Source organism: Periophthalmus magnuspinnatus, chromosome 17 (assembly GCF_009829125.3).
Source record: "Periophthalmus magnuspinnatus isolate fPerMag1 chromosome 17, fPerMag1.2.pri, whole genome shotgun sequence".
NCBI classification, from domain to species: Eukaryota; Metazoa; Chordata; class Actinopteri; order Gobiiformes; family Gobiidae; genus Periophthalmus; species Periophthalmus magnuspinnatus.
This window is the reverse complement of record NC_047142.1, coordinates 31,249,529-31,275,252: the sequence shown is the minus strand read 5'-3', so window position 1 is coordinate 31,275,252 and position 25,724 is coordinate 31,249,529. Positions and strand designations below refer to the sequence as shown.

At 44.4% G+C, this 25,724-nt stretch overlaps 1 protein-coding gene across 1 annotated transcript in view; it reads left to right on the top strand.

The window, feature by feature from the left end:
* The window catches only part of LOC117384850 (receptor-type tyrosine-protein phosphatase N2-like), a 73,259-nt gene that overhangs the window by 28,700 nt on the left and 18,835 nt on the right, over positions 1–25,724 (top strand). Inside the window, exons 13-18 of the mRNA XM_055228271.1 lie at positions 2,385–2,449; positions 13,113–13,325; positions 15,092–15,289; positions 21,925–22,072; positions 22,155–22,228; positions 25,529–25,606. Coding sequence (XP_055084246.1) covers positions 2,385–2,449; positions 13,113–13,325; positions 15,092–15,289; positions 21,925–22,072; positions 22,155–22,228; positions 25,529–25,606 — 776 coding nt within the window. The remainder of the gene's footprint in view (positions 1–2,384; positions 2,450–13,112; positions 13,326–15,091; positions 15,290–21,924; positions 22,073–22,154; positions 22,229–25,528; positions 25,607–25,724) is intronic.

The window sequence follows — 25,724 nt, the reverse complement described above, 5'->3', positions numbered from 1 at the left end:
ACTGCATAAAGAAGTGGACTAAGTGACTGTGATGTCACCCACAGCATTCGGCTCCAGACAAATGAAACTCAACGAGGCTAGTGGTTATAGATTTGGAGCCAAGTTGCATATCTGAAATTCTGACCACGAGTATCATAGCAACCAAAGAGCCAATCCGTTGAAGACAATGCCCCTCCCCCTGTACCTCTGATTTAGCGGGGAGCGGGCGCTTAGCAACACTGTCAGTCAAACCTGTTGCTAAGCGGGAGCAGTGGGAGCAACCACAGGGAAAGAAGGCGTCTAATTTTTCTGTTATTAATGTTCATATTTTGAGTTATGGACACAATAATGAGGATCATGTAGAGCGCGTTAATACAAACATTTTAAGACCAAAATGATGAGGCTCACTGCAGCAGTTACAGAGAGATGAGCAACATGATCACTTCCTATTTGGAATGTGGCTAGCAGGTTTGCTATGTCCATTTATATATACAGTCTATGGTCAGGATGTATTCATTTTAGCGCGACTTCTCAAGAACATCAAAGAGATATAATAGGAGCATATGTCAATTGCATTTTTAATTTACTTATTCAATTATTTCTCACCATTTTTACCTTTTCAGTATTTTATAGCAGTGTTGTCAAAAGCAGCAAAAATCAGATACTCATCGATGCTAAAACTAGTGTCAAAACTAGATACTCATTTGAGCAGGTATCAGTACTAAAAAGTTGCATTCACAAGACAGAATTGAACCTTTCCTTAACAGCTTTAGAATGATGTTGAGCTGTATCTTTCACAAGTAATAAGACACATAGACTAGTGTACACCCATGGACCACTATGGAACCTACCAGGACACTGAGGGATTACACAGAAATAAGGCCACATGGGAATAGAAAAGAAAGTAGTACCATTTAATGCTGAAAATCATTTTCTGTTGTCTAAACAACTGTTTTTTATTATCATCGTGGTATTGAGTATTGAGTCTATTCTTTAGTATCGAAATTAAGTTTTAAATCTTAGTATCATGACAACACTGTTTTATATAATTCCTGGTCCTGTCTTGGTGGTTGCGTTGGGGGGCCCAGGAGCAGTGGAGCCGGCCTTTGTCAGTGCTGAAAAATGAGGCGCTTTTTGAGTCCCCCGGCGCGTTTGGGACCCTCGCGGTGCCTCTCATACTCTGAGTTTACATAAAGCCAACGCAGGGAGGGCCCGGGTGACAAATGAAGCGTCCACTTCTGTTTGGGACCAACACTGAGCCAGGGCCTCTTTAGACTACCATTTGTTTTAAGGCATCAGAGAGAAGGAAGAGGGATTGGACCAGGACTAATCCCAGACTAAACCCAGACTAAACCCGGACTAAACCCAGATTAAACCAGGGCCCACCAGGGCTAGACCAGGACTAAACCTGGACTAAAGCAGGACTAGTCCAGGGCTATACTAGGCCTAAACCAGGACTAAACCAGGACTGAACCAGGACTGAACAAGGACTGAACAAGGACTGAACCAGGTCTTAACCAGAACTGAACCAAGATTAAACTGGGACTAAACCCGGAGTGAACTAGGACTGAACCAGGACTAAACCTGGACCGAACCAGGACCAAACCAGGACTAAACCAGGACTAAATTCAGGACTAAACCCAAAGAGACTCTACTTTCTTGCCTCCATGGACATGCTGTTGCTTTGCTTTGATCATAAATACCTCAAAACATGCATTCTTATTGTGCGCAGTGTCGCCTCTCCACAGATCTGACCAGTGGGCTGGTGGTGTCACCTTCTTGTCTCTCCATGGAGACAAACGTTTAATGCCATATTGTGGAGTATCACTATGGAAATAACATTGTTCTGAGGACAAACAGGTGGCGTAAGCTCCTCTTTAGACCTTGAAGAGGAAGAGCAGTATCTATTCTAGTTTAACAATAACAATGAGTTTGACTGGTCCTAAACAGCTGTGGTCTGAAGAGGACACACACTACTGACACCAGACTAACCCACTGCCCCTGTGTGTCAGATGCCCTCTTGTGTGTATCAGATGCCCTCCCTGTGTGTCAGATGCCCTCTTGTGTATCAGATGCCCTCCCTGTGTGTTGGATGCCCTCCCTGTGTGTGTCAGATGCCCTCCCTGTGTGTCCATGGGGTCTTATACTGTAGAACTGTAGTTTAGACCTGTATAAACATGCACTGAAATGCATGGGGTTCTTGGATTAGATAAAAGCTCATATTTCAGTCTTTCTTCAAAATGTGAAACTATGAAATGAAATTTGATTAAATACGGTTAGTGCATGTGTAATAGTGTTCGTAATTTCATGTTTGTTTGACTGATGGTGTCCTTGGCTCCGCTCGAATGATGCCATCAAATCAAATGAATGTTTATTCTTATTACTCAGTGCCTTTTGTGTTGCAGTGGACCAGAAGGACACTCTGGAGCGGGAGACGAAGTTTAAGATCCTGGAGGCTGGAGTCGCAGATGTGAGTCCACATATTGTTTTTTTTACTCACTGTTTATGGTTAAGATTTATCTGCAGCAGTTATTCACTGGGTGCATTTACATGCGCACTCACAATCACTTTAATAATGTGTTTAAATGAAATGCATTCTGTCTGATCACGGTCCCTCTGATTACGCACATCGGAGTTGGCAGTTTAAATGCCACTTATGTAATGTTAAAGGTCCAGAAATCACATTATAGTTAGATTTCAGTGTGCATGTGAACACGGCCACAGTTCGAACCATTTACCCACCAATCTAAAAGTTTAACTGGTGCAGTCCTACTTCAGTCCTCGGGCAAGACACTGTCCTTGCCTTGTATGAGTGTGACGTGTGAGTGAATGTCGGTGGTGGTCGGCAGCAGATTGGCAGACTCACTTTTATCATTTTGCCCCAGGGCAGCTCTGGCTACAACAGTAATCTTCACCAAGTGCAGAGGAGGGGGTCAGAGTAACAATGCAGAGTTCAGAGGATGTAGAGGAGAGGGTCAGGATCTCCCTCTCCCTCTCTGTCTCTCCATCTCTCCCTCTCTTTCTCTCCCCTGGTTTCACATCCAGGTGCAATTCTTTCAGTAATGGTCTTTCTAAAATGGAAGATGAGGTGCAAATGAAACACTCCTCCCTCAGACCTTAGATCAGCAGCATCAGTTTCAGACTCAAAGACACAGAGATGTAAATTTTACGCTGTTTATACAAAGTTAGAGGGATAATTAGAATATTTCTGAAGAGAGTCTTAGAAATTAATGACTTGGCAAAGATATGCTCCTTTAGATTAAACTTAATGCAGAATCAAATATGGAGCTGTGTGGTTATCAGAAAAACTCCGTAGTGTATCTTTAAAGGGCCCATATTCTGATGTATATAAAAATGTTTCTGATCTATGTTATAATGTTGTTTCCTCATCACAGACATACCTGTTGTGTTGTGTTTTGATGTCATGTGGTAATACAGGAAGTGTTCCACTGTGTTTTTAAACTCACTACACACTTTCAATAGAATCATTTGGATAATTTCAACCTGGAATTGCCAATCTCTACTGAAGTAAAGGTAAAGAGTAGCTATTAACTACCACTTCATGACATAACAAGGTGGAACAGAGCATTTTGAGCTTTGGAGATGTAGACAGACTAATAATAAAGTGTTACTCAAACATGTGAATGAAACAAAACACAACTCCAGGTCTGTTTTTGAGGAGGTAACAGCATTATAACATGCCTAAAAGCTCACAAGAGTCAATTCTGCCTAATGTAGCACCTTTAAAGAGGGGATATTATTTCTATGTGGTATTAAATGTTAGCACACATCACTCCCCCTTAAGAGCATGCATCCCGCTAATGAAACTACTCCACATCACATTAGGTTTGTGAAGTTGTAGTGTACAGTTTTGTATCATGTTTTTGTATATTTATAGAGAATTGTTGCGTGGGAGTGTGGGTGATGTAGTCATGTGGGCAGAGCATTGCACAGAATCTTATAGCCAAGATCATGGTAGAGGGTTTGAACAGTGCCCGGGAGAGATCACTAAATTACTCAAACATGCGTGGATGACATCTCAAACCTCTTCAGGCATGTTTTTGCTGAGGGAACAACGTTATAACATAGCAGAAAGCTCCAAAAAGTTGATTTAGCATAATACCCCCTCTTTAAGTACAACATTAACAGGAAAAAAAAAAAATAATAATAATTATTCATAAACACCTCCATGTGATCAGGTTTTGGATCAGAATCGCCCTGTCTGACCCGGCACTGGTTATCTGTCGCTCAGTGCTTTTACAGACGCACTCTTTTTCATTGTTTTTCATTGTGTTTTTGGCACAAAATGGCCACCCCGAGCCGCCCCTGCCTTTGCCCACAGCCTGAATAAAAACACATAAACTGATGGAGGGACGATCAGATTTAGACAGAATCAGTGAGGGCATCGAGGAGAGAGCGTCCTTCTACAAGTATTGTTTAAAAAAATGATTAAAACTGTTTAGTAGTCCTGGTTTACTCCTGGTTTAGTCCTGCTTTAGTTCTGGTTTACTCCTGGTTTAGTCCTGCTTTAGACCTGCTTTAGTCCTGCTTTAGTCCTGCTTTAGTCCTGCTTTAGTCCTGCTTTAGTCCTGCTTTAGTCCTGGTACAGTCCTGTTTTAGTCCTGCTTTAGTTCTGGTTTACTCCTGGTTTAGTCCTGCTTTAGACCTGCTTTAGTCCTGCTTTAGTCCTGCTTTAGTCCTGCTTTAGTCCTGCTTTAGTCCTGGTACAGTCCTGTTTTAGTCCTGCTTTAGTCCTGCTTTAGTCCTGCTTTAGTCCTGCTTTAGTCCTGGTACAGTCCTGTTTTAGTCCTGCTTTAGTCCTGCTTTAGTCCTGGTACAGTCCTAGTACAGTCCTGCTTTAGTCCTGCTTTAGTCCTGCTTTAGTCCTGCTTTAGTCCTGCTTTAGTCCTGCTTTAATCCTGGTACAGTCCTGTTTTAGTCCTGCTTTAGTCCTGCTTTAGTCCTGCTTTAGTCCTGCTTTAGTCCTGCTTTAGTCCTGCTTTAGTCCTGGTACACTCCTGTTTTAGTCCTGCTTTAGTCCTGCTTTAGTCCTGCTTTAGTCCTGCTTTAGTCCTGCTTTAGTCCTGCTTTAGTCCTGGTACACTCCTGTTTTAGTCCTGCTTTAGTCCTACTTTAGTCCTGCTTTAGTCCTGCTTTAGTCCTGCTTTAGTCCTGGTTTACTCCTGCTTTGGTCCTGGTACAGTCCTGCTTTAGTCCTGGTACAGTCCTGCTTTAGTCCTGGTACAGTCCTGTTTTAGTCCTGCTTTAGTCCTGGTACAGTCCTGTTTTAGTCCTGCTTTAGTCCTGCTTTAGTCCTGCTTTAGTCCTGCTTTAGTCCTGCTTTAGTCCTGGTTTACTCCTGCTTTGGTCCTGGTACAGTCCTGGTTTAGTTCTGCTTTAGTCCTGGTACAGTCTTGGTTCAGTCCTAGTTCAGTCCTGTTTAGTCCTGGTTCTTGTATAGACCAGATGTTGTGGTGGTTTACTGTCTTGGGGGTTAGATTTATGGCCAGGAGGTGTCAGACTTGTGGGGCTCAGAGGAGGGGTCTTTTGTCCAGGGACAGTCCAGAGACCAGGCCCAAAGAGGGTCTATCTAAGAGAGGAGGGGGCGTATATCTTTTGTGTAGTATTTAAAGAAGACATATTGTGCTTGTGTCCGCACTGTAGTTATAATCTATGACACCTGTGGATCATTATGTTATGATTTGGACATTTTAAATCACAATATTCATCTAAAACAACTTAATAAAAGAAATGTGTCCTCAGACTTTCACGTTAGAAAACTGCGGTGCCCAGTGGCAGCTGATGTTGCCGAAAGCATCATCACAACAAAGTATGCTAGTGATCAGCCCATTTTTTTCGTTTGTACTAAAATGACAACGCAATGGTGCCCAATCCTACGAGTATCACCGATTAAGAAAATGAAACTGGAGAAGGAAGTGCGTACGTCACAGTGGGCGTGTACGTCACAGTGGGCGTGTACGTCACAGTGGGCGTGTACGTCACAGTGGGCGTGTACGTCACAGTGGGCGTGTACGTCACAGTGGGCGTGTGCCGGTGGAGGGGAAAACAAGGGTTGATTGGCAAAATGGCGTCTTAAAAATAAACAATTCAAAATAGCTTAAACATGGATGAATCCAAATAGAACTTCAGAGGGTCAGTGATGAGGGAAACAACAATAATATCTAACTTTTCTGGTGGGACTTCAGGGTTGGGCGACATGGCAAAAACAAATATCACATTTTTCTTGGAGCTAAAATACAACATCTATCACTGATCATGATACAGAGACTATATTTTCTTAGGGCTGTGAGGAGATCAGTCAGCTGCTTCTTTTGAAAGTTCACGCCTCACTGTGATTGGTTACATCCACCTGTCACTCACTCAGAGCCTTACAGAGGCTGACCAATAGGAGGCGTGGATGGGGAGGAGTAAATAGAGATCTACTGAATCACAGTATGACCAAAAGAGCTGATTTGATTCGATTTTTATTGACATATCATCAGGCCCTGGGGTTCAACCATCAACTTGTTTCCATAGAGATGTAATTGCTTTGCCGGGAAAGTTACACAATGTGGCATTAAAAGTTATTCCTCACTTACCTTATGCATTCCCAGCATCCTTGTTATTCACCATGATGAGTTTATAAGCACTTTTCACAACTCTCATAGAGCAGATGGTCCTGTCTTATCTCCATGGAAAATGCTCTAAAATAAAATATGGCTTTAACTTGAACTTTGTATGAAAACGATGAGGTCATGAGTTGAGTACTTCAGGCTGAAGTACCAGAATTTTAGAGTGAGGTTGTGACTTATACAGTTAATACATAGATAAATTGAAACTTATTAAAACCATTCAAATCAATTAATATTTTGATTAAAAATCATTTTGACTCCTGGAGGTTTCAGCAGAGCTCTGACAGGTCCAGATGTCGAGCAGGGAAAAAGCGCATGTCCAGGAGGGGCTGAGGAGAGAGGGAGAGGAGGAGGAGGGGAGGGAATGAATACAAAGCAGAGGAGAAGAGAAAACCTCCTTTGCTCTCCCTTGCTCTCTCCCTGTCTCCCTCCTTCTCTCTCTCTCTCTCTCTCTCTCTCTCTCTCCCTCTCTCTTGTATCATGTGCAGAGGGCAGATCCAGAACAAACTGCCTGATTTCAAGAGCGCACATTTAAATATTACAATGTTTACAGTTCTATCTCGGTTTTGTAATAATGATGTTATTGAGGTATTTTAGGGTGCACTTACATTGGCCCAATTCAACTAAGCCCAACTGCGGATAGCCCCTATAGTGTGGTACGTTTGTTCAGTGTGAGTGCAAATGAACCATGCCCAAGCACGGATAGAGACTAAAGCGCGACATGGTTGGGATTTTTGCCCGGTTGGAGGAGGTGGCCCAAAGCACACACAGTTGCTCATGTGCACGCAAACGCACGATTTATGTTTACGAGCCCTGTGTTGTGTGCAGAGAGGACAGAGGATAAGAGGAAAAAGTGACTGCACTCTGCTCCAAACTCCCGTCAAACCTACGCTCACCTTCAGTCAGGACTGTGACAGACAGAGATATTGAAGCGTCGTCTCCTGCTGTCCTCGCTGCACCACACTGTTGTTTAATGCATAAACTCACAGAGAACTCACAGCAGGACTCATATCTTACTCACTGTTTAACAGACATTTCGTGGCTCTGGTCTTATTTTCTGTGCTAAAGCATTACACACATATAAACTAACAGCGCTGTGTAATGACGTCATCGGGCTGTGGTTCGGTTGTGCAGGTGTGAGTATGGGGCATAGGACGCTCCACAGTGGTGCCTGAGCTCAGCCCGGTTCAAAAGTCTCAGAGTGAGGGCCACATTAAAGTTGAGTTGAACCCTACGAACACAGGAAAGTGTATGTGAGCTCTGTGTCTGAGCCGGCTGCACGACTCCATCACTGTGTTTGTAAAGTGCTTCTGTCTGCAGCAGCTGCTCTCCTCCGTCCGTCATTCTCTCTCTCTCTCTCCTGTCTGTCCCTCACTGTCTGCCTCTCCCTCTCTATCTGTGGCACTCTTCCTCCCATCTCACTCACTCCGCCCCCCCATCAGAGAAAGGGAAAGAGACGGTCTTTCCCTCTCTCTGCCCCCCCTCCCTCTGCCTCTCTCTGTTCTAATCCCTTGTTCCTTCCTTTCTTCTTTAGCCTGAGGTCTTATGTGTGTGAACAGGTGCAGGATCAGTATCAGAGTATGTTTTTATTAAAACATAATGTGATCATATTCATTCATTTTGAAGCAGGTCCCAAAGCCTGGAGCACAGAGGAGTTGAGCTGTTTAAATGAGGCTAAGCACAGTAGCTGCCTGTTTGTAGCTGTTTATAACTGGGTAATGCTAAACTCTAAGACCTGAGTGCTTTCGCTAGTGAATTGCCTCCCTCACTCCTTCCTCTATCTGTCTATCTATCTAGCTATTTCTCTCCTCTGTCTGTCTATGTATGTATCTATGTATCTATCTGTCTATTTCTCTCCCCTCTCTCCTGTTCTCTCCACTCTTGTCTCCCTCTCTCTCTATGTTCTGATACAGCTAAAATCTCTTAAACCTTTTACACCATTTTTTTCTATATTAAAAACAATTACATTTTTCATTAAACATGAACTCAACATAAACATAAACCATTCAGACGTTTCATTATTACCATTTAACACAAACAATCCCATCTCTTCCTCCAAAGTCTTACATCTCTCTCTTTTCTCTCTCCCTTCTCTCTCCCTCTCTCTCTCTTCTCTTTATCCTCTCTCCCTCCTTCCCTCGTCTCTCCCCCCCCTCCCCTCTCCCTCTCCTCCATCCCTCCTCCCTCTTTTCACGCGGTTGCCTTGGTTACGGGGGTGGTCTCTCTCTCTCTCTTTCACAGTAGCGGCGTTGAGTGGGTGGGTTTGTGCACATTTGGATAAAACCTGTCCTCTGTGCTCCCTCCTGCTCTCTATGCTAACCGCTTTAGCGCGCTCTGGCGCTCCTCTCTACCGCTTCTCTCTACCGCTTCTCTCTACCACTCCTCTCTATCGCTCCCCTCTCCTCTGACATGGAGCGAACGGTAAGCAGGACTAGCCCCGAAAATGCAAAGTTTTTCTGCACAAACAGCGAGGATCCGAGCGATGGACGTGGTTTTTACGGCGATAAAGGAGGTGAAACGTGAGGAGGAGGAGGAGGAGGAGAGGAGACTGGGATGAAGCCGTCTCTCGATCTGTCTTGTGGGCTTGGGGTAGGAGCTTTTGGCTGTTTGAAGGAGTGCCCCTGTTTTCATGTCTAGTCTGTATCACTCTGCATTAATTCGTTCCTTGCTTTAGCATGAGTATGTTCTATAAAAGCTCATCTTCCAGGTCTGAAAATCCTCAAAACAATCTTATGAGGTCATATCTAGTTAGTGTTGTTGCGATAATCAATTTTAAACTGGATCTCGACACTAAAGCCTCAGAGAGACTCGATTCTTGATACCAATCTTGATTCCCAAAATGTGGTTCTGTCCAGGAAAGGTCAAATGTTATCCAGTTATAGGATTTGATTTCTTTTTCAGTATCGATACCTGCTCTAATGAGTATTTACTTTGGATACTAGTTTTAGTATCAATTAGTGTTTGATTTTCGATAATTTTGACAACCCTGTATCCATTATGTTAGTATCATTATGCATTCATCCATTTCTACTGATCTATATTACACAAAATGGACTCTTGTGAGCTTTAAATCACGTTATAACAGTGTTACCTCCTCAAAAATAGAGCTGGAGTTATGTTTTGTTTCATTTTCACATGCTTGAGTAACTCTTTATTATTAGTCTGTCTACATCTCTAAAACTCAAAATTCTCTGTTCCACATTGTGATGTCATGAAGCGGTAGTTTTCAATTTAACAGCTCCTTTTATCTTTAGTTCAGTAAAAAATTGGCAATTCCAGAGCTGAAATGATCCAAATAGTTCCAGTGAAGGTGAATGAAGTTTAAAAACACAGTGGAGCACTTCCTGTATTACTACATGATGACATCACAAGGTGGAACAGAGTGTTTTTTGTTTGAGAGAACTCAGCCTATGCAGGGTTTGTGTGTTAAACATGTGTGAATGAAACAAAACACAACTCCAGGTCTGTTTGTGATGAGGAAACAACATTAGAACAGAGATCAGAAAACAGTGTAATATGGGCCCTATAAGCGTAACATGTAATTAATTGCTTTTAATTGGCTTATGAGATGCCCCATTCCATTTTAGATTCAAACTGCATTGCCTTATCTGTAAAATACAATGACTGCAGCCATATGAGAGTATAAGAAGCTGGTCGATTATTACAAAGACACCAAGGTTTCCATTCAGAGTGTATAGATATTAAAGGGCCCATATTACACTGTTTTGTGATCTCTGTTCTAATGTTGTTTTCTCATCACAAACAGACCTGGAGCTGTGTTTTGTTTCATTCACACATGTTTAACACACAAACCCTGCAGATTTAGGCTGAGTTCTTCTCTCAAACAGAAAACACTCTGAGGTCATGTGGTAAAACAGGAAGTGCTCCTCTGTGTTTTTAAACTCCTTCACTAGAATCTTTTGGGTCATTTCAATCCTGGAATCTCTACTGAACTAAACGTAAAAAGTAGCTGTTAAATTGAAAACTACCACTTCATGACATCATGATGTGGAACAGAGCATTTTGATTTTTGAAGATGTAGACAGACTAATAATAAAGTGTTACTCAAACATGTGTGAATGAAACAAAACACAACTCTAGGTCTGTTTTTGAAGAGTTAATTAGAACATGATTTAAAGCTCACAAGAGTCAACCTTTAAGATCTTTAACATATTTATCAGACTGCAGGGTTATAATTAAAACCCTTCAGTTAGCTTGAAATAATTTTTGAAAGTCTGAGTTTTAAATATCTGTTAGCAGTGACTTTGCTTTTTAAATATGAAAAAATTAAAGACAATTTGAGTGTGGTTTTCAAACCTGTGGTTTTCAAAACTGTTTTTACTCCAAACATGACTGTATTCACATCGTGTACTTTATAAATGGACTTTGACTGTAACTGATCCAATGCATTTGTTAGAAACACAAGGATCACTCACTGTTAGAGTACTAGTAGTAGTAGTAGTAGTAGTCGTAGTAGTAGTAGTAGTAGTAGTAGTAGTAATAATAGTAATAGTAGTACCGGTAGTCTGTGAATTACCTGCAAAGACAATTGAGAGGTTAACCAAAAATATTCATACTTTTCATTTTCTCCCATAAAAAAATGACCAGGGGGAGGACCAAGGGGAGACCAGGGGGAGGACCAAGGGGAGACCAGGGAGAGGGTCAGGGAGAGGACCAGGGGGAGGACCAGGGTCGAGGACCAGGGTCGAGGACCAGAGGAAGGACCAGGGGGAGACCAGGGGGAGGACCAGGGGAAGGACCAAGGGGAGACCAGGGGGAGTATCAAGGGGAGACCAGGGAGAGGGTCAGGGAGAGGACCAGGGGGAGGACCAGGGGGAGGACCAGGGTCGAGGACCAGGGGGAGGACCAGGGGAAGGACCAGGGGGAGACCAGGGGGAGGACCAGGGGAAGGACCAAGGGGAGACCAGGGGGAGGACCAAGGGGAGACCAGGGAGAGGGTCAGGGAGAGGACCAGGGGGAGGACCAGGGGAAGGACCAGGGGGAGACCAGGGGGAGGACCAGGGGGAGGACCAGGTAGAGACCAGGGGGAGGACCAGGCAGAAACCAGGGGAAGGACCATGGAGGGGCGGGCCTGGGAGGGAACCAGGGTGGTCCTCTGTCTGCCCGTGTGGAGTGTGCGACAGGCTCAAACCTCCCCCTCTCCCTCCCTCCATTCATTTTTACAGTAACTCTGCTCTCCTGTGTGGTCCAACGTGCACATTTGAATGGTGCGATCAAAAAACTCTGCAGTTCTTTAGGTAATCTAATGTCCTCTTTGAGAACTAAACCTCCCTGTGTGTCAGATGCCCTCCCTCTGTCTCGGCAGGGTCTTATTCTGCTATTCAGGGTCTTAAGCTGCTAACCCTGTAGTTTATACCTCTACAAGCATGTTCTGAAATGTCCCTGTGTGTCAAATGGCCTCTCTGTGTCCACATGGGTCCTTATTCTGTTCTTGCTCTCTTGAGCACCCACTCTTGCCTGTGTATGAATGCATATGCACATCAGCACGAAGGAAACGGTATGATTGAGCTAGCTGAAGATTTGGGAGTAAATCACAAGTTTAATCTGCCTTTTTGACTTAGAAATAGGCTTCCTGGTTCTTTTCTGTTTAAAGAGGAGGTATTTTGTAAAATGGACTGTTTTGGAGCGCACAGCCATTTTCCATAAATTTACAAAAACACTATACAAAACTACACAGCAGCTTCACAGACCTGATGTGATGTGCAGTAGTTTCATTAGTGGGATGCAGCTGATTGACTTATAAAACATGTTAATGTGTTGTTTTGAATATGAATATAGCACTTTCAAAACACTGAAAGGAAACGTGGTGATCTAAATATGTTACGTGTTCGCTGTTATACCCCAGAGAAGTAAAATACCCGCTCCTAAAGTAGTTGTGAACTCCTGTGCTTATAGTATTGTGAGTGCAGTTAGGGTCAGACTTTTATCGATCGGTGGCTCTGATCTGAATGTGCTGTGTGTGAGAGAGCGTCTTTGAAACTCCACAAGTGACAAAGATCTAATGCATTCTTCATATTTCTCTCTCTCTCTTTCTCTCTCTGTCCCTCTCTCCCTTTCTATGTCTGTCTCTTTCTGTCTTTCTCTCACCTCCCTCTCTCTCTCCCTTTCTCTGTCTCTCTCTCCCTCTCGCTGTCTCTTTCTCCCTCTCTCTGTCTCTCTCTCTCTCTGTCTCTCTGTGTCTCTCTTTCTCTTGGTCTCTCTCTTCCTCTCTCTGGCTCTCTGTCCCTCTCTCTCTGTCTCACTGTCTCTCTCTTCCTCTCTTTCTCTCCCTCTCTGTCTCTCTCTTACTCTCTTTGTCTCTGTCTGTTTCTCTCTCTCCCTGTCTCCCTCTCTCTTCCTCTCACTCTCTGTCTCTCCCTCCCTCTCTCTCTCTCCCTGCCTCTCTCTCTCTTGCTCTCCCTCGCTCTCTCCATCCCTCTCTCTCCATTACCCTCTCTCTTCATCCCTTTCTTTCTTTCTCTCCCTCTCTCTCTGCTGCAGGAGACCCAGATAAACCAGATTCCCACTAAGTACAGTCAGGCTGAGTCGACTAAGTTCCTGGTCCTGACGGTCGTGTCCATCCTGTGCATTATCCTGGTTCTCCTGGGCTCTACTGTGATCTACTGTCTGAGGAACCGCTCCCACCACAAACTCAAGGAGAAGCTCAGCACTCTGGGACAGGAGAGCAGCGCCGACCCCACCTCCACCTACCAGGTAACGACTCACCATAGACTGTATATATCTGTGGACAGAGTTAACCTGTTAGCCGCCGCTAGCAGGTTCTAAACAGGAAGTGAGTACGGTCAGGCTAAAATCTTTGTTTTTAACCCGCTCTACATGATTCGGGTGTTTTTATTTAGCTATTTTGTCCCTAAATCAAGATATGAACAATCTGTCTGCCTTATTTCCCCAACTTCGCTCCCACTAGATTTAGCAACAGGTTTGATTGACAGCGCTGCTAAGCGTTTGCCCCCTGCCAAACCAGTGGTGCAGATGGGACGTTCAGCAGCCTCGCTCCTGATTGGCTCTCTGGTTTAACGCTTAGATATCCAAATATAGTCAAATTATATTGTTCACCTCCTCGTCGGGACTAAAAAATGAAATTTTACATCTCTATAGGACTATCCTGGTTTAAAAAAAAAAAAAGGAAAACAGAATCCATTTTTGCCAGTAAAGTGGGCATGGACTGGAGTGAAGCAGTTTAAATGACTGTTTTCTCAAAGTTGTATTTGAGACCTTCTAAACCCATTTGAACTGTGTTTGATTGTGTTTATATTAGTTAACGCTTCATTAGCGGCTTACATATCTCTCATTAGCCCCCCCATTGTTTTGAGTGCTGTAGTTAGTTTGTCGTGATCATACGACACGGTCAGAGGTTCATGTCCTCAACACGCCTCTCTCTCCTCTCTTTTGTCTCAGCTCAATCACCCCTCCCTCGTAAAGGGGGGTGGGGGGCTGGCACACTTCTCCGTAGACTTAACATTAGGAATGCTTCATGATGCCAAGTCCAGAGGCTGGCACAGCGCCCACGAGAGGAGCCCAAGATAGACCCAGCTAAGAACGATCAGTGAGGGAGGGACCCAGGTACCACCCGGTCAAACCAGACTGAACAGGACTAAACCAAGACTGAACCAGGACTAAACCATGACTGAACCAAGACTAAACTAGGAATGAACCATGACTAAACCACAACTAAAATGGGATTGAACCAAGACTGAACCGCGACTAAACCAGGACTAAACCAGGACTAAACCAGGACTAAACTAGGGCTAGACCAGGACTTAACGGAGGCTGAACCGGGGATAAACGGGACTGAACTGGGACTAACCCAGGACTAAACCTGGAATAAACATGGCCTAAACCAGGACTAAACCAGGACTGAGATCAGATGTAGCATTACTCCTAAGCTGCTACCACCGTCCTCACCCTCATGTTTGAGCAAGTCTGGTCCGGGAATCAAACCAAGAATCTTTTGGTTGTGTGAGGAGGGCGCTAACCACTCAGCCATACAGTTATAAAATAGGTTTAGAGATTTAGACCCTGAATAATGTTTACTGTGATGTAATTCTACAAATCTAATTCCCAAAGCACTTTTCTTGAGCGGTGATCTGTCATGTGGTGAACTCGGCTTGCTCCTGTTTCACAAATACAACTGTACAAATATAATTCATGTTTTTTGTCAACACTGAGGCAGAGTTTCAGTAGTATGATGTTGGTAGTTCAGATTAGTAATTTTGAAAACAGCTATTTAAATACAAGATATTAATACTGACAGGTTGAAAAAGTGTTTTGCTAAAGGACACAACAACTACATATGAGCTCAGGCAGGGATTGACATGACTGATGCTTTTGGTTTACCTTACCTCCAAAAACATGCATAAACATCCACTCAGAGAGATCAGGTATAAAACACAACCTCCTTACTGAGATGAGGAGACAAGCTAACCACTCTGCCATTGTGTGTGTGTCTCCCCCTGCAGGAGCTGTGTCGCCAGCGCATGTCAGTCAAACCCTCAGAGCGCTCGGAGCCCTTGTCTTCTCGCATAAATAGTGTGTCGTCTCAGTTCTCCGATGCAGCAGCAGGTCTGAGCAGTCCCTCGGGTCGGGCCAGTCTCTCCTCATGGAGCGAAGAACCAGCCGCCTCCAGCCTGGACATCTCCACTGGTCACATGATCTTGGTACGGAGAAATATAGTGTTTTACAAGACCTATGTGTGGTATGTCTGCTGTATATCTATAATCTATGACACCCGTGGATCATTATGTTTTGTTATGTATAATTTGGACATTTTAAATCGCAATATTGATCTAAAACGACTTAAGAAAAGAAGCAAATCTGCCCGTTTAAGGTACGTCACTGTAAACATCATGACAACAAAGCGCAGCATGCTGTCGGCCTTTCTTATGGATAGCTGCACATCACACTAGCGAGCAGAGGATTTTTTTTTTTCATTTGTGCTAAAATGGCCACGCGACGCTGCCAAATCGTACGTGCATCACCAGTTATGAAAATAAAACTGGAGAAGGAAGTGCGTACGTCACAGCAGGCTTGTACTCGTGGAGGTGAAAACAGGGTTAGATCGGAGCAATGACATCTTGAATACAGAAAACTAAAATTACTCAAACATGAATCACTATAAATACAACTTCAGAGGGTCAGTGAGAAGGAAACAACTATAACATTGTTAAAATCTCAACAAAACAACAGTTATTGAGGATATTAGGCTTATGTGTATGAGTACTCCCCATTTCTTCTCCAAACCCGTTCATATTTGTGTCCTATTTTTTGCTCTGAATTTGATCCGTATGTTCCGGCTTGTCACATTACGCCCACGGATTCTACAGCAACCCCCACAAACCTGCTCTTATCCTCCTCTGAGAAAGGAGGATGCAGAGGAGAGAATCAGATGGAGCAGAGGAAGCAGAGGAGGGGGCCAAAGGAGCAGAGGAAAGGGTCAGAGGAGCAGAGGAGGACTCCAGTCTTATAATAACCGTGTGTTATTTTTGGAGGCAGTTACAAATGAGCAGGATCTTTATTAAAATGAGTTTCAGGAAAAAGCCCTAATGGTTCTGAGCTAAAACGAGAGGCTGAGATAAAATGGGAGACGACACGGCTGCAGGTCTGATACAAGACACTCAGATGGACATGCCAATGCTAATGCTAATGCTCAAACAAGATGAGATATGACGAAGCAGAGTCTGTATTCTGTCTCACTGTTTGGTATTTTCTCTGATTATTTCTTTCAGTTACAAGGTCCATTCTCCCACTGGATGTTTTATGTATTTTATTTAGAACAGATTTAGGTTTGGTTTAGTCATGGTTCAGTTCTGGGTTGGACCTAGTTTATGTCTGGTTTCACTCCTGGTTACATCCTGGCCTTGTTCTTGTTAAGTCCTGATTCATTCCTGCTTTAGTCCTGGTTCAGTCCTGCTTTTGTCCTGCTTTAGTCCTGGTTTAGTCCCTGGTTCAGTCCTGCTTTTGTCCTGCTTTAGTCCTGGTTTAATCCTGATTTAGTCCATGCTTAGTCCATGTTTAGTCCTGGTTCAGTCCTGCTTTAGTCCTGCTTTAGTCCTGCTTTAGAACTGCTTTAGTCCTGCTTTAGTCCTGCTTCAGTCCTGCTTCAGTCTTGTTTCAGTCCTGCTCTAGTCCTTCTCCACTCTCACAATGATTGTTGTGTAACAGGATTATCAGGAGTCCTCAGGAGCAGTGTAATCCTCCTGAAACTGAACCACAGACTCCATTGTGGCTCTTATACATCACACAGCAGGAGACTAGGGCCACCATTTTGGATCTAACAAGTGTCAGATAAACATTATATTAAACTGTTGTTCTGATGCTGTGTCTTCCTCAGAAACATCCCTAGAGTTGTGTTTTGTTTCATTCACACATGTTTCAGTAAGACTACAGATTTTGTCTCCCTCTCCACAGCTCACAACATTCTGTAACACCTAGTGACATCATCAGTTGGTGCTCCAGCAGTGGGTGTGCAGTCCTGGTTTAGTCCTGGTTTAGTCCTGGTTTAGTCCTGGTTTAGTCCTGGTTCAGTCCTGGTTCAGTCCTGGTTCAGTCCTGGTTCAGTCCTGGTTCAGTCCTGGTTTTGTCCTGGTTCAGTCCTGGTTTAGTCCTGGTTCAGTCCTGGTTTCATCCTGGTTTAGTTCTGGTTTTGTCCTGGTTCAGTCCTGGTTTGGTCCTGGTTCAGTCCTGGTTTCATCCTGGTTTCATCCTGGTTTAGTTCTGGTTTTGTCCTGGTTCAGTCCTGGTTCGGTCGTGGTTCAGTCCTGGTTCAGTCCTGGTTTCATCCTGGTTTCATCCTGGTTTAGTCCTGGTTTAGTCCTAGTTTAGTCCTGGTTCAGTCCTGGCTTCATCCTGGTTTTGTCCTGGTTCAGTCCTGGTTTAGTCCTGGTTTAGTCCTGGTTCAGTCCTGGTTTCGTCCTGGTTTTGTCCTGGTTCGGTCCTGGTTCGGTCCTGGTTCAGTCCTGGTTCAGTCCTGGTTTCATCCTGGTTTCATCCTGGTTTAGTTCTGGTTTTGTCCTGGTTCAGTCCTGGTTCGGTCCTGGTTCAGTCCTGGTTCAGTCCTGGTTTCATCCTGGTTTCATCCTGGTTTAGTCCTGGTTTAGTCCTAGTTTAGTCCTGGTTCAGTCCTGGCTTCATCCTGGTTTTGTCCTGGTTCAGTCCTGGTTTCGTCCTGGTTTAGTCCTGGTTCAGTCCTGGTTTCATCCTGGTTTCATCCTGGTTTAGTCCTGGTTTAGTCCTAGTTTAGTCCTGGTTCAGTCCTGGCTTCATCCTGGTTTTGTCCTGGTTCAGTCCTGGTTTCGTCCTGGTTTTGTCCTGGTTCAGTCCTGGTTTGGTCCTGGTTCAGTCCTGGTTCAGTCCTGGTTCAGTCCTGGTTTCATCCTGGTTTCATCCTGGTTTAGTTCTGGTTTTGTCCTGGTTCAGTCCTGGTTCAGTCCTGGTTTATTCCTGGTCCCTGGTTTAATCTCGGTTTAGTTCTGGTTTTGACAGTACACTCTCAGTTTTATTTGTTGTTGAAGGAAAATTCTGAAATGGGCAATCCAATATCGGAAACAGCTATTTCCCATTTCCCGATCTCAAAACTAAATAGAAAATCAGGAAACACTCCTTTATTTGTGTTTAGAACCAAAACTGGAAAACAAAAAACAATCTCTGTGGTGAAGTTGTTTGGAAATTGGATATTTGTTTTTGTCCATGTGTTGTTCGTGGAGCGGCACTCAAAGCCTTGTGCTAAAAGTCCAGTGAAGAGCATCTCTTCCTCAGCCCAGGCACCGGGGACTGTGCATAGGTCAAGCTGTGGGCAGGTGACGGGATCTGGGCAGCATGAGATGGTGGATGCACTGTCTGCGGTCCCCTTGAGATGGAGCAGTAGTAGAGCAGTACTCACCGCCCTGTTGACAGAAGCTGCATTAGCTCAGTGGGGCTGGGGAGCGGGGCTGAGGAACACTCCTGAGAGGGTGGGTTTGGTGGTACATTTCCTCTTGAACGCTCTTGGTTCTGCTGTCCCATTACGGACAGTGATACTTTTCACACATGGACACTTTGCTCATTATCCTTCATATGAGTTTTGTGTAGATATTTATTTCATCATCATAATTTGTATCAACATACGCGAGGTAACGAGCAAATTGAGGTCTGGAGAGGGGGGTCATGGTGCATGGGGCTGTCCTCCTACTTCAGTGTGCAGTTAGACCTGGTTTAGTCCAGGTTTAGTACTTGTTTAGAGATGATTTCATTGTGGTATAAGCTCCGTGGCTGAGTTGTTTGCAGCTACTCTGACTATCGGCTACACTGACTACATGGCCCTTTCATGCCCGGTCCACTCAAGGCTAAGGAGCACGCACCCCGTTCGGTGCTGATGCTGGCTGAAACTGTATGCCACATTCTTGTCCCCAAATCCACGTAAGGTCCTCCTGCCATGCATGCAGGCTGGCAGCGTACCCTACTCTCATGTTTGACAGGAGCAGTTACGCACAGCTCCAAAAGTCACTCGTGTAAACTCTCCACAACGACTCAGCCACAGTGCAGCCAATGAGGACGCTCCCCAGTGAAACCCGCTCTGCCGCTGACTGCGTGGCGTCAAATAGAAGCATCAGGGCCACAGAAAGACAGCGGATCCACCATCTCACCTGCCCAAATCTCCCGCACCTGCCCAGATCCCCCTCACCTGCCCAGATCCCCCTCACCTGCCCACGATTTAGCTTCTGCCTGGACACAAGAAGTGACGTGCTTCACCGGGCAATTTACAAACAACTTCACCACAGGGACTCATTTTTCGTTTCCAATTTTGGTTTTAAACCCAAGACAAATAATGAATGGTTTCACAATTTTCTATTTAGTTTTGAGATTGGGAAACAGGAAACAGCCGTTTTCCGATTTTGGATTCCCATTTCAAAACAAAAATCAAATGGTTCCAGATCCTTTGTCTCTAAATAATCTTTAGTCCAGGTTTAGACCAGGCCTTAGACACAAACACCAGGGATCCCTTAGTTTAGGTGTTGTTCAGGTCTAGTCCAGGTTTAGTCCAAGTCTAGTCCAGGTTTAACCCGGGTTTAGTCCAAGTCTAGTCCAGTTCTGCTCCAGGGTTAGTCCAGATTTAGTCCAGGTCTAGTCCAGGTTTAGTCCAGGTCTTTAGGGACTGTGTGTCAGTGTCATGATCCGCACCGTCCACTCCACGTTTTACCTCCTGTCCTGCTCTTCCCCCTCCCTCACCTGTCTGTACCTGGAGCTGGGCGGAGCTCTCAGCTCCTCCTGCGCACACCTGCTGGTCATCTGGCTAATCACCACACCTGCCGTGGATAAGAGGAGCTGGGAGAAGACAGTCAGTGCGAGATCGTCGTCGTCCCTTCATTCCTGTCTTCCTGTCTTCCTGTCTTCCTGTCGTGCCTGTCGTGCCTGTCGTGCCTGTCGTGCCTGTCGTGCCTGCGTTGCTTTCCGAACTGGATTATCTGCGTTTGGTGCCGGATCCTATGTGTGCCTTCAGCCCTGCTCCGACCCTGCTCCCACCCTGCTTCTCAGCCCTGGTACTGTCTTGGTTTTTCCCTGCACTCCACGTTCCTGGATCCTGGCCCGCACCTGGCTTCCTGCTCACCATCAGATCAACCCTCAGTTTCGTATCTTGTCTCTATCTGTACAATAAACACTGTAAATATTCCCCGAGTCTGCACTCTTTGGTCCGCTACACCCACCGCTACGACAGTCAGTTCTTGGGTTTTTTGTTTAAGTCCAGGTTTAGTCCAAGTTTATACCAGGTTTAGTCTAGGTCTGGTCCAGGTTTGGTCCAGGTCAGGTCCTTCTTTAGTCCAGGTTTAATCTAGATCTGGTCCAGGTGTTTGAGGACTGAGTTAGTCCAGTTGTAGTCCAGACATTGGGGATCCTCTTGAGTCTGTGGTGTTAGTGTCTAAGCGGATTGGAGCACTCAGGTTAATAAATCCTCAGATCTGAGAGTTTCAGAAGAGTGAGAGATTATCCTCTTTGTCCAGATCACACTCTGAGGAACACCTTAGGGACCAAAAGAAGAACCTGTCCTGGTTTAGACCTGGTTTAGTCCTGGTTTTCTACCATTTAAGTCCTTATGGTCCTGTTCCTGTGTGTTCTTGTTATATTTTTTTAACTGTACATGTTACAGTTGATAAAACCGATCAGTTTAAGAATCCATAATCTTTTCACTAAGATGGAGACAGACCAAGATCTTTAGACAGTTAATATTGAGAAGCGTGTCCCAGGGGCTGCACCTCTGTATAATCTGGTTTCATTTCAGAATCACTTAGATTCTGAGATTCTGAGCCTGAACTTAATTAAACTGATCCAGTGTCCAAGCTCTGCTGCGGTCGGCACAATTGGAATTTCATTTAAAGAGAAAAGCAGAAGTTTAGACTGGCTCTGCTGAAAGAGCGGAGCTGTCCGTGGTGCTGAAGTGACTGTGACGTCCTGGATGTTAAGGGAGAAAGCCTATAGATTTTAATGCGTTTTAAAGATGCACGATGTAACCTCATGGGAGTTATTTCTGTGTCTGGAATGTTCCACAGTATGGCATTAAATTTGTCTTTCATTTATTAAAGACATTTTATATAACATCAACTTCTGTTAGATTTTAATGTTATAATGACTTTCCCTTTTAATTTTCTTACTCACACTTTCTTACATTTGAGGCTTGAGTGCTCAGAAAATGTCTGTTTTTACCTTCCCCTTATCCCCCCCCACTGCGAGGATACATGTCATACACACTGAGTCATACAAATCACAGGTTAATGTTACAGCTATTTTTATTGCTAAAACAATACCTTGAAAAAAAATGGCACTCCACAGATCCAGTCCCTGCCTGATGGCATCACAAAGCAGTCAACCCCTAATATTCTGGACACCTGTAGATAAGTTTAAAGGCGCCATACCTGATTTTTAGTGTCTTAAAACTTGAAAAACACAACTAGTTCATTTTGAACGGTTTTAGGTGGTCCAAAGTTTTTCCTCACTTACCTTACTTATCATTTTGAGCATCCTAATTATTCACCATGCACTTTTTGCAACTTTCAGAGGCCAGACCGGAGTTTTGCCATCACGGTAACCCTAACAACAACTAGCATGCTAACACACACTTTCTGATTATCGGACAATAAAACACAGTTTTCATTCTGACCTCAAGAGCTGCTTATACAATATATCTGTACTGGGGCAAGACACATTTTGCTCAAATACATGGGAAATATCGGGTACTGGCCATTTACCCCTCTCTTTCTTCCTCTCCTCTCCTCCTCTCCTCCTCTCTTCCTCTCTTCTTCTCTTCCTCTTTTCCTCTCCTCAGGCGTACATGGAGGACCACCTAAAGAATAAGGACCGTTTGGAGCAGGAGTGGGAGGCTCTGTGTGCATACCAGGCTGAGCCCAACAGCGCCACCATTGGGCTTAAGGATGGAAATGCCAAGAAGAACCGCTCGGCCGCTGTAGTAGCGTGTGAGTCATGGTGCATTTTTATGTTTTATGCCATAAGGAAAGATTTCACACAGACCAGACATTTGAACATGTTTACTTTCAGATGATCACTCCAGAATCACGCTGAAAGTGGAGAACAGCCAGGCCAACTCCGACTACATCAACGCCAGCCCCATCGTAAGTCTGCTACACCACACTTTGGGTTAGTCCTACTTTAGTCCTGCTTTAGTCCTGCTTTAGTCCTGCTTTAGTCCTGCTTTAGTCCTGGTTAAATACTGTTTTTTTTAGTTATGTTCTCAGGGAGGTAGGTCTGGTTTAGTCCTAACATAGGCCTGGTTTGTTCCTGGTTTAGTCTTGGTTTAGTCTTAGTTCAGTCCTGGTTTATTCCTGGTTTAGTCCTGGTTTAGTCCCACTTTAGTCCTGGTTTAATCTTGGTTTAGAATCCTTTTATTGCCATCGTTTGTGAACACAGTTCACAAACTAGGAACTTATTTTGGTGATAAAGTGCAACATAAAACATAAAACACATTGAATAAATACAAATACAAATAAGGGCATGCACGAAGTAAAAAAAAAAAGATATGCTTAAAAATAAAATAAAATACTTAAAGGTAGAAAATATATACAACAGCAGCATCAGAACAACAGTGCAAATATGACTTATTAAAGTGACCGGTGTTATAAAGTCTCCAGTTTTGTGCAGATATTATAAAGTGTTCATGAGACAAACAGCAGACGGGAAGAAACTGTTCTTATGACGAGAGGTTCTGGTCCCAATGGACCGTAGCCTCCTGCCAGAGGGAAGTGGCTCAAATAGTCCATGTCCAGGGTGTGTCAGCTGCTATACGGCCTGCTCCCCCCGAGTCCTGGAGACAGGTCCTGTAGAGATGGAAGGAGCAGCCAATCACCTTCTCAGCAGAAGCACAATGCGCTGCAGTCTCTGTCTGTCCCTGGCAGAGGCCCCAGCGAACCACACAGTGATGGAGGAGGTGAGGATGGACTCAGTGATGGCCGTGTAAAACTGCACCATCATCTGGACCGGCAGCTTGCGTTTCCTCAGCTGCCGCAGGTGGAACATCCTGTGATGGGCTTTCTTGATGATGCTTTTCTTGATATTTCTGGTTTTGACAGTACACTCTCAGTTGTATTTGACTCGGCTCCTGCTCTTCTCCTCTCCTGAATACTGATGACATCCGTAACCCCCAGAGAGAGAGAAGAGAGGAAGAAGAAAGAGAGAGGAAAGAGGGAGAAAGGGATGGAGTTGAGAGGAGAGAGAAAAAGAAGAGGAAGGGAGAAAGAGAATGCCATAATGTGAGAGAGGACAAATATGTAAAGAGAAAGAGAGGGAGTGCAGAGGAGAGAGAGTGAGGGGGAAGAGGAGAAAAAGAGAGGTATAGTCAAAGTGCAAGAGAGGGGATACAGAGAGGAGAAACAGGAGGACAGGAAGAAAAGAGGGAGAAGGGTGGAGAGAGGAGTAAAAGACAGAGATAAGAGATGGATAGTGTGAGAGAGAAAGTTACAGAGAGAGCAGAGGAGGGAGAGAGAGGAAGAGTAGAGGAGAGAGGAGGGAGAATAGGGGAGGAAGAGTAGAAGAGAGAGAGGAGGGAGAGTAGATAAGAGAGGGGGGAGAGCAGAGGAGAGAGAGGAGGAAGAGTAGATAAGAGAGGAGGGAGAATAGAAGAGAGAGGAGGGAGAGTAGAGGAGAGAGAGGATGGAGAGTAGAGGAGGGATACTTCTCATTTGTCAGACCAAATTGATTGTGGGGGAGATGGTTGCTGAGGGGACTCCCTAAAACCAACATGGAATGCTAAGCCCCGCCCCCCCCCAGTGAAATGCCAAGAATTTAGTGACTCCTGGTTCCTTGACTTTGGTGACAGTTACACTCTGCTTCCTGTTTATGTCACAGGGGGAGGGTTCTCTGCAGCTTTCAGCCAATGAGAATGCTCAATTGGAGTTATGTAATCTATAGTTCACCAATGCTCCATAGCCCAGTGGTGTAGTGCCTAGTTTTCCACACTGTAACTCATCCTGGTCCCATGTATACTCCTGGGACCAGGACTAGTTTGGTCAGGATTTAGTGCTGGTTTGGCCTATAGGTAGTGTTATGATTAGGTTTAGTCCTGGTTTAGTCCTGTTTTGTCCTGGTTTAGTCCTGGTTTAGTCCTGGTTTAGTCCACACTTTTACTCTTGTTTTGGCTCCTCACTTAAGTTTTGGTTTAGTCCTGGTTTATTGCTTACTTTAGTCCTGGTTTAGTCCTTACTTTAGTCCTACTTCAGTCTTAGTTTAGTCCTTAATTTAGTCCTGCTTCAGTCCTGGTCTAGTCCTTACTATAGTTTTGGTTTAGTCGTTACTTTAGTCATGCTTCAGTCCTGGTTTAGTCCTCCGTTTAGTCCTTGTGTAGTCCTGGTTTAAGCTTTTTTTAGTCCTGATTTAGTCCTAGCTTATCCCTTACTTTAGTCCTAGTGTAGTCCTGATTCAGTCCTGGTTTAGTCCTTGCTTTGGTCTTGGATTAGTTGTGACTTCATAGCAGTAGAATATAAAGCCTTGTTTGTTATATCGTTAATGGTCCAGATTAATAATTGCATTTGCATATTAAAGAGGCGCTGTCTGTCGCTCTCACTCCCACATGGCTTTAACCCTGCCTCAGTGAGCTGCAAGCACCCGCCTGCCCCAAAACAAACCTCTGTGTCTAAACCTGGTCCAGTCTGGTCCCTGAAGCTCAGCAGGGCTGGGCCTGATTAATACTTGGATGGGAGACCACTGGAAATACTAGGTGCCACAGTGGGGCGCTAGTGGCAAAACCGTCATTGTGTCCTTGGGCAAGATGCTTGACCCACATTATCTAGTTTGAATGTGTTGGTGGTGGGAGGGGCAGAGAGCTTTGGGAACACATGTAATAGAAATGCTGAAAATAGATGGTAAAAACAGGAATTATGATGGATGCAAGTGTTGAAGAGTGCTTTATATAATCTTCCTGACAAAAGACTACTATACAGGCATTAAAAAGGTCAATACCTGGACTACGCCACAGCTACACAGGTCAGAACAAGGACTAAACCAGGTCTTTAAACCACACATCATTGATGTGCATACACAATCATCACATCAAAATTGCACTGAACTGGGAGTCTAAACCAGGCCTAAACAAGGACTTGAATGGAACCAAACCAAACTCATTAGGTCTCAAACCAGGACCAAGCCAGGACAAAAAAAATCAAATGCATTCCATTACAAAACCAGGGGTCCACAAGAACTATGCTTAAACCAAACCACAAAGCCGAGGTTTAAACTAGAACCATACCAAGACTAAACCAGATCTAACTTTTGATTGAACCATGTCATAGTTAGTCTCGAACTAAAACTGCCCTGTTTCTGAAGCTGCTTTGTCAAAATGTCAAATAGAAGAACACAGTTGTTGTTTGAGATAAAATAGCTCATTAAAATTTAAAAAATGCAATTTAAATTCTCTCTTTCAGATGGACCACGACCCCAGGAGCCCCGCCTACATCGCCACCCAAGGCCCCCTGCCCTCCACTGTGGCCGACTTCTGGCAGGTACAGACTCAGAATCAGTTTGTTTTGCAATTTGTAGATGTGTAGGTATTGTTTATTCATGATCCTGACGTTGCCTGGGTCTAAATTACACACTTCTTCATTACTTTACGAAGATGTG